Below are 9,496 nucleotides of genomic sequence, written 5' to 3' on the forward strand. Positions count from 1 at the left end.
ACGTGGCGCACAGCGTGACGTGAAAAAAGGCACATACCTTTGATGTTGCGCAACGAACTCTGTATTCCTCGTCCACACGTAAACGCAAAAAAGGAGTTTTAAAATATCTCCATTTTCGGTGATTCGAAACGCCGTTTACATGTGGAGGAAACAGCTGCGTTTTCAAAAATACCCGTGTAGGTGCGGGTGCAGCGTAAAAGAGTTAGTAGTTTATTTTCTTACTACCTGTAATTTATTGCAGATTACTTGTATTTGCTTAATTGTTTACTAAATGTTTGAGGTGTGAAATAAACCGCAATGGAGCAAAATATGGGTGTGTGTGGTTCGAGGATGTGGTTTTGCGTGCGTGTGCGCGTGCGCGCGCGAGGGGGGTGCAAACATTTTTCTTGTAAAACAAAGGGGGGCCTAGCAAAGAAGTTTGGGAACCACTGGCATAAGTTAACTCGCTACTTTTGCCAGTTACCTAAGCATGATAGCTATAGCATGTTCTGACTGAGAGATTTCTGAAAAAATTCAAACGTACAGCTCTGCTATCACTTCCAACATAAATGAAGACAGAAAACTAAACATCAGTGATGTTTGTAAGCAGTGTTGGGTGTAACGCATTACTGTAATTAAATTACTTTTCCACTGAAAAATTAGAGTAACTAATTACTGTTCATTTTTAGGTATTTTAATTACAGTTACTTACAATGTACTTGCATTACATTGTAAAATAATTAAACTCGCTAAATATCATTATTTAATTTCAATAATTTATCTTCTAAATGTAGAAGTATACTCTGCCGCTTTAACATCGCTGTAGTGCAGCTGCACGTCATTTCGCGCCAGTTTGCTGCATAGTCGTATTCTACAGCGGAAGATGTCGGACTCGGCTGAAGCGAGTGGCTGTTTTATCAAATGGAAATATTCCCGTCTCTTCACTTTTCTGAAACAAGTAGACAAGAATATTACAGTAATATGTAAAAACTATCAGCTGCTGTTAATAGCACGAGTAATCTACTGAAGCGCCGGACACGAGAGCATAGACGAACACTTCTGAGTGATCCTTGTTCATCATCCATGGATAACACCGCAGCAACTCCTGCTAAGCAGCAAAACCTGATTTTACTTCAGCAGCACAGAAAGTGTCTGAAGGTGAGCTTAAAAAATGACTGCAGGCTACACTGTGGAAGAGATGCTACCGCTGCGTACTGTAGAGTCTCCGTCTTTTAAAAAAAAATTATTATTTAAAGAGTTTAATTTCTATTGTTTGTCCACTCAAGGTTTATATGGATTTTAAGAAGTATTTAGTTAAATTACTTATTTAGTAATTAAGTTACTTTTCTGACACAGTAATTAGATAAGTATTTTAAATACAATATTGACTAAGTAATTAGTAATTAGTAATTAATTACTTTTTTAAAGTAACTTACCCAACACTGTTTGTAAGGTTACTGAAGTTGGTCTAGCTGGTATATAATGATGTGCTACATGATCGCCACAGTTGGCACGCGAAGGGTTAACTGATGGCACGACCATAACTGGACTGGCCATCGGGCATACCGGGCATTTGCTCGGTGGCCCAGTGGCTTTTTTTTTCTTTGTAACGGTATAATCAATGAAAGGTGGTGGATTGGCCAGATGCTGGCCGGTGTGTAAAAATAACTCAGTTGTTTGGTGGTAGCTATGGCGGAGCTTCCACAGATTCAGTAAAATTAACAAGTGGTGGAGGCCAGCACGTGGATGAGGGAGAGGGGAGGCAGGAGGAGAGACCCGAGGCAGGTCCGAGTGTCAGGTGAACTGAACTTCAGGTAAGAAGTTATGACCTGCAGTCTATCTGGGTCAGATATAAACCAAGTTTAGGTGGAGTTTATTTTCGTTATGCTGACTTTTTACAGTCAGTTACAATAACTCGTACTGCGTACTAGCTAGCATGACGGAATTTATATACTGCTGGGCGGGTGCTATGATGTTACTGATAGTGAACTTTATTTTATTCACAAGGTTAGTTAGTAGAGTTGCCAACCGTCCCGTAAAAAACGGAATCGTCCTGCATTCAGAGAAATTATTACCCGTTTTGTGTTGAGCTGAGAGGGGACACAGTTTGTCTAGGATGGAAAAAGACACAAAGGTGGATTTATTTTGTTGTTACGCTGCACAGCTGCCTCTTCTCCTCTCATTCTCTCCCCTCTCTATCCTGTTGCTACTTTAATCATGAAACTGATCAATGATCAGCTGATCGGCTTTTCTCTCTTGTTTGTTTATCGCCCACTTTGCGCCAGAAAGAGGAAACCAGCGGATGTCCCGCTAAACAAAAGCAGCACGTTTAAGCTTGATCAGCTGTTGTTAGAATTTATTTAATATTAATTTCTAGTATCAGCTGATGTTTGCTGGAGCCACAGCTGTAAAGCTGCTGGTCATGATATCGGTTTGGTTATCTGGTGAGAGGGAAACATGCAGATGAGACCAGGAGATGTCCTTACTGAATCATCAGAGCTGAACAGGTGATGTAGAAACAGGTTTACCTTTTAGGTGACATGAATGAGTTGAAGGGAAGTTATGAACTGTTTCTGAGAGACAAATAACACCAGGATCCTTTTCTACGTAGCTGACAGCTGGTAACTGTGCAGGGGCGGGTCTAGCAAAGTTATGCCAGGGGGCCAGGTAGGGCATTAACAGGGAAAGGGGATCACAAGGAAATACTTTCTTATTCCCATTTAAAATGTCTAGCTTTTATTAAATAATTATCTGAATCTTACAACCAAAGTTTTGATCTGACATAAAATGTATACATATACCAACAAGATTGTACATCACTGTCACAACAGCGTCTGTTTTCATTCAAAGGCTTTATGGCTTTAATATCTGGTGGGCCGGTCTCTAGTCAAAATGCCCGATTTTTTGTCCCAGTCCAGCACTGGGCACGACACGCAGTGAATTAATCTGAGAAGGTGCATTAAAAAATAAATGACCGTGCCAGCAGTGCACATTGCAAATTAGCTCGCATAGACACATTAGTTGTGCCGCTTCTTAATGACGGTATCTCAGCTAACAAACCCAACTACCAGATTCAATTTGTAATTGGCTAAAAATAACTTAGCCTACTGGTGAGAGGGACGTTGTTAGCTTTCCACATTCCAACACTTCAAAAGCTTCAGGAGCTTTCCGCTCAGCACAGCATCAGCACCACGGAAATACATGGATACATCCGTAGACTCAAGACACAATGCATTTTTGGGACTTTCAGGTGTATGGACCAATGTTTTATTTTCTGATCAAACCAGAAAGCCTTAATGAGCAGCTGGATTTGTCTCGCATTAACTGGCTGAGTTAATGCAACATCGAAGCAGCTGGAATCCACAGCTGTGCATGTTCATGGAGTTTGCAATTCCACCTGCTGGACATCACTACCTGACAAGTTTAACTGTCTTCAGAACATTGCAGAGGCCTTATTGACAGTATTCGGCTCTACATATCTGTGTGAGCAGATTTTCTCTCACGTGAGTGTCCTCAGGTAGCCGTCTGAATGCTGGACACTCGGAGACCTGTGTCTCTGAGTGGGAGACCAGAAATCACATTAACATGTGTGTGTCTGTATTAACAGACATGCCATATTGGCTTAGTTTATTTTTCTTATCATTGTTGTGAGGAGACCATAAATAGCATTTGTATTTTCTGTTGTACAGTTCATTTGCTGTTATGGAGTTCTTGTTATGGATTTGTTTCAAAATAGCTGATAACTATTTGCTGATAGCTGCCAACATCTGCAAACAAATATAATTCTATAAAGTGGTTCTATATATTGTGTAACTGTTCATATAGAGCGTTATTAAATTTATTGCTAATGCAATCATATGGCACACTGACTTCTGAGGAAATTTTAAATGGCACTCATCGTCAGAAAGGTTGCCTACCCCTGATATAAACAGACCAAACTTCAGTCAGAAGAACCATCCATCCATCCATCCATCCTCATCCGCTTTATCCGAAGTCGGGTCGCGGGGGCAGCAGCCTAAGCAGAGAAGCCCAGACCTCCTCTCCCCAGCCACCTCCTCCAGCTCATCCGGGGAACACCAATGCGTTCCCAGGCCAGCCGAGAGATATAATCTCTCCAGCGCGCCCTGGGTCTGCCCTGGGCCTCTCCGGTGGGACATGCCCGAACACCTCACCCAGGAGGCGCCCAGGGGCATCCTTGTCAGATGCCCGAACCACCTCAACTGGCTCCTTTCGATGTGGAGGAGCAGCGGCTCTACTCTGAGCCCCTCCCGGATGGCCGAACTTCTCACCCTATCTCTAAGGGAGAGGCCAGCCACCCTTCGGAGGAAGCTCATTTCTGCCGCTTGTACCCGCGATCTCGCTTTTTTCGGTCACTACCCACAGCTCGTGGCCATAGGTGAGGGTCGGGACGAGATCGACCGGTAAATTGAGAGCTTCGCTTTTACACTCAGCTCCCTCTTCACCACGACGGACCGGTGCAGCGTCCGCATCACTGCAGCCGCAGCACCAATCCGCCTGTCGATCTCCGGCCCTTCTCCCATCACTCGCGAACAAGACCCCGAGATACTTGAACTCCTCCACTTGGGGCAGGAACTCATCCCCGACCCGGAGTGGGCACTCCACCCTTTTCCGGCTGAGAACCATGGCCTCAGATTTGGAGGTGCTGATCCTCATTCCCGCTGCTTCACACTCGGCTGCGAACTGTTCCAGTGCGAGCTGGAGGCCCCCACCGATGAAGCCATCAGAACCACATCATCCGCAAAAGCAGAGATGAGATTCTGAGGCCACCAAGTGAAAGCCCTCCGCCACTTGGCTGCGCTTAGAAATCCTGTCCATAAAATTATGAACAGAATCGGTGACAAAGGGCAGCTCTGGCGGAGCCCATCACCCACCGGAAACAAGTCCGACTTATTGCCGGCAATGCGAACCAAACTCTTGCAACGGTTGTATAGGGATCGAATGGCCCGTAACAGTGGGCCAGACACCCCATACTCCCGCAACACCTCCCACAGGACACCCCGAGGGACACGGTCGAATGCCTTCTCCAAGTCCACAAAACACATGTAGACTGGTTGGGCAAACTCCCATGCACCCTCAAGTATCCTCGAGAGGATAAAGAGCTGGTCCAGTGTTCCGCGACCAGGACGAAAAACCGCATTGTTCCTCCTGTATCCGAGGTTCGACTAACGGACGAACTCTCCTTTCCAGCACCCTGGCATAGACTTTCCCGGGAGGCTGAGGAGTGTGATCCCCTATAGTTGAACACACACCCTCCGGTCTCCCCTCTTAAAGATGGGGACCACCACCCCGGTCTGCCAGTCCAGGGTACTGCCCCTGATCTCCACGCAACATTGTAGAGGCGTGTCAACCAGGACAGCCCTACAACGTCCAGAGCCTTCAGGAACTCGGGCGGACCTCATCAACACCAGGGGCTCTGCCACCGAGGAGTTGTTTAACTGCCTCAGTGACCTCGACCCCAGAAATTGGCGGGTCATTCCCTCATCCCCAGACTCTGCTTCCTCCTCGGAAGACGTGTCAGTGGGATTAAGGAGGTCCTCAAGTATTCCTTCCACCGCCTGACAATTTTCTCAGTCGACGCCAGCAGCGCACCGCCAGCACTATACACAGTGCAGGTAGAGCACCGCTTTCCCCTCCTGAGACGCCTGACGGTTTGCCAGAATCTCTTCGAGGCAGTCCGAAAGTCTTTTCCATGGCCTCCGAACTCCTCCCACACCCGAAGTTTTTGCTTCAGCCACTGCCTGAGCCGCATTCCGCTTGGCCTGTCGATACCTGTCAGCTGCCTCTGGAGTCCCACAGGCTAACCAAGCCCGATAGGACTCCTTCTTCAGCCTGGTGGCTCCCTTCACCTCTGGTGTCCACCATTTGGTTCGGGGATTACCACCACGGCAGGCACCAACCACCTTGCGGCCGCAGCTCAATGCAGCAGCTTCGGCAGTCAGAAGAACAACTGAGATAATCCATCCACAATACGAGGTTAGTCATTAATATACTGCAACAACACGGGAATAGAGCAGCTGTGATAGAATACAGCATTAATGAATCAATGGTACAGAAGTGGAGGAAGCAAGAAGAATGAGTTGAATAAAGTTTGATTTATCTGACTGCTTTGTTTCACTTAATGTGCCTTATAATCCCGTGCACCTTATGGTCCGAAAAATACGTATTTGACTTTTTTATTTGGCACACTGTTTCATGCCTGATTTTGTTTAAACAATTATTGCACACTTTCTGTAAATCCAATAAACTTCATTTCACTTCTCAAATATCACTGTGTGTGTCTCCTATATGATATATGTAACTGACATTTTTTATTGTAACAACCAACGATTTATACAGGAAAATAATGGCTATTAACAAGGTTGCCCAAACTTTTACATCCCACTGTATATAAATACATTTTGATTTGATTTGATGAAGCTTTGAATGGTTTGTCAAGACATCTCTTCTCTCCAACCTGGACCCATTTCAGTTCACATACCGGTCAAACTCCTCAACCGATGATGCATTTGCAGCTGCCCCTCACTCAGCCCTCACACATCTGGACACCAGAGACTCATATGTTGGAGTGCTGTTCATTGACTTCGGTTCAGCTTTCAACACCATCATTCCCCAGCAACACAAACTGGATCTACTGAGCTCACCTTATTCTGCTAACAAGCGTGAGATGAAGCTTTGACACAGGACACAGAGATATTTCAGATGCTAAACACACTTTATTGAAACAGAGACAATCATCAGAATAAAGTGATACAGAGCTAATCAAACAGATTGGTTGTAGGATCAATGCTCGCTGGTGGAGACAAACCTCTGAGATCACAGTGATTGAACATCATTAAAGAAAAAAAAACATCATCAAACCTCTGGGTTTCTGCCCAGTGAGCATGCTCACTTCTGTTACCATGACCGCTCTCACTTATGATAGCACAGGTACACAGGAGCAGCTCTGGGGTTGCCTGTGTTGAGGTTTTCTGGGTTCACTTTGAGCCCGTCATTCTCATACGCCTGCTTAGCTGCTGGGTCAGCGAGCACGGTGATGGCCTTGATGGGGGTGCTGCCACTGTCTTTCTTGTACCACAGGAACACCTCCTTTCCTTCGGTGCCCTCATTCAGATCCTGGTTCACGATTTCATAGCCTTGGTCTTGAAGGCTCTTTTGCTCGACGTCACCGGAGGAGATTTCCAGCTCACTGATGGCGTCCTTGGGGTCCGTGGTCTGACGGTACCAGATAAAGATGTAGGGCCCTCCTGCTCCCCTGTTGGTGTCTTCATCCACCCGGATGTAGCCATCATTGAAGTTGTCCTCATCTTCCTCAAATTTAGCAGTGGCCTTGATGTCACAGATGTAGGTGGGGTTCTCTCTCTTCAACCACAGATAGATCCAGTTTCCTCCAGCACCACGGTTCAGGTCACAGGCCAGTCTCTCCCAGCCCAGTTTATACTTGTAGGGTTCATCTGCTGCTTGTACAGAGAGATCGAGTTTCCTGATGGGAACATCGTACTTTAAGGAACCTTTGTAGTACCACAGGTAGACTGGGCCTCCACCTGCTCCCTCGTTGAGGTTTTTGTCGATCTTTTTGAACCCCGCACTGGACAGACCCATGGACATCTCATCATTGAATGAAATCTGAATCCTGGTAATTGCATGGTCACCTTTTTTGTACCATAGGTACACAAAGTTTCCCCCGGCTCCTTCGTTCAGATTAACAAAGATTTTCTTGAAGCCTTGTTCACGGAGTGCAAACTCCTCGGCTTTGTTCAAAGACACTTGGAGCTCAGCGATGAAGGACATTTTGAGTTCCTGCATCAAACAGATTTGATGAAGAGTCAATCCAGATATAAAATGGTTTTATCAAGTGAAATCAGGACAGTATGTAATAGTAATAATGGCAACAGCCCCGAGTAAGAAAGGAAAAAATGCCAACAGATCAATCTGCACACAATCACAGTATTCATGTGTTTTTATGATATTACAGTCTTTACTCTCAGCCTGAAACCATTAAACTGAACCCAGAGGAACATGTGGGAAAAAATAGCTTATTACCACCTTTGATTAATAAGATGATATTAAAGTGTTAGGAGATCATTTTAACCAAAATAAAATAAAGAGCGAAATGAGGACGCTGAGTGAATGGAGACAGACTTACGTGTGTGCAGACGTGGTCGGCTAGATGAGGTTTGCTGGACGGCTGCTGATCTCACACAGAAACGTCCACATTTAAATACACAACAGACATGTGATTATAGTCACAATGTCAACACACATGACTGATCATAATCTCAAGAAAATCATGGGGAGCTATTTAGGATTGTAGTGGAATGACTGATGATGATTGTTGTGAGTTATACTGAAAAGGAAAAATAATAAGCGTTAAATAAACAAAGAGGGGTTCAAACATTACTGATTATGTTTTTAAAGTTTTATGTGTTCATCATTTCTGTCTAATGAAAACAGTCCGAGTTTGGGAAATGAGGAAATGAAGACAGAGTGGAAAGAACTGGCACGATCAGCACTGTGGCAGCACAGCTGATCTACGGACTCTTTCATTTCACTTTCATTTCTCACATGAACCTCCTATAGTTATATTATCACACACACATCTACCGAATTCATGTTTATCTGTAGTTTTGCTTTAGAATGGGACTTTTCTTATTTTGTTTCCTCCTTCATAAAGTCCACGTTGTCCATTTTGGGTAACCACCATAAAAAAGATAACGATAACTTTGCTCAGTGCTCTGGCATTGTAAAGTGAAGCTGGAGCAGACCTAACGTTTCAGCAGACTAGCATACACAGAATAAAATGTGTGATTATGAAAGTGTTACCGGACTCGGCTGGTACAGAGTGTTGGACTCTGTACTGGTTTAGTTCTTTGGATAGAAGGGAAGCACTGGGAGTAGTGGTCACCAGAAGCGGGTTTCTAAAAAGAGAGGAGAGCAGTGTTAATCCAAGGTTTTCATGCAGGTGGGAGCTGAAGGTTACTGCTGGTGAGGTGGGGAAAATGCAAAAGGAGAACTTACTTGAGAGGCGAGAGTCAGGTTTCCGAGGGGAGGGTTACCAGGTTACCAAACTCTGAGCAGCCGGGGAAACAGGATGGCTGGGTGACTGTGAGGTGGAAGCATAGTCTGCCATCAGGGACATTTGGGACAGGTGGGTGGAGCACCTACCAGTTATGTACTAACCAGGCCCTGAGGTGACAGTTGATGAGCGCCTCGTTCCTTTCAGAGGTCGCTGTCCCTTTAAGGTGTCCATTCCAAGCAAACAAGGGAAATATGAAATAAAGATCTTAGTAGCATGTGATGCCAAGAGCAGCTATGCCTGGAATATGCAGGTCTACATGGGGAAACACAGTACTGGAAGGGCTGAAAAAAAAAATAGGGCATGTGTATTGTGCTGGACATGAAAACCGGTCACCAAGGGTGCAATATCACATGTGACAATTTCTTCACATCACGTGCTCTTGGTCAGGAGCTGCTGAAAAGAAAGCTCACCATGGTAGGG

General features: G+C 45.1%; 1 protein-coding gene across 1 annotated transcript; it reads right to left on the reverse strand.

The window, feature by feature from the left end:
* Positions 1-6,689: 6,689 nt before the first annotated feature.
* On the reverse strand, positions 6,690-9,082 carry LOC116314927. Its single transcript, XM_031733079.2, has 4 exons — positions 9,016-9,082; positions 8,821-8,915; positions 8,144-8,188; positions 6,690-7,797 (listed from the first exon to the last, which is right to left on the reverse strand). Exon 4 carries the CDS (start codon positions 7,786-7,788, stop codon positions 6,910-6,912), a length of 879 nt encoding a protein of 292 aa, XP_031588939.2. The 5' UTR covers positions 7,789-7,797; positions 8,144-8,188; positions 8,821-8,915; positions 9,016-9,082; the 3' UTR covers positions 6,690-6,909.
* Positions 9,083-9,496: the final 414 nt, after the last annotated feature.

The sequence above is a fragment of the Oreochromis aureus genome, linkage group 3 (assembly GCF_013358895.1).
Source record: "Oreochromis aureus strain Israel breed Guangdong linkage group 3, ZZ_aureus, whole genome shotgun sequence".
Taxonomy (NCBI): domain Eukaryota; kingdom Metazoa; phylum Chordata; class Actinopteri; order Cichliformes; family Cichlidae; genus Oreochromis; species Oreochromis aureus.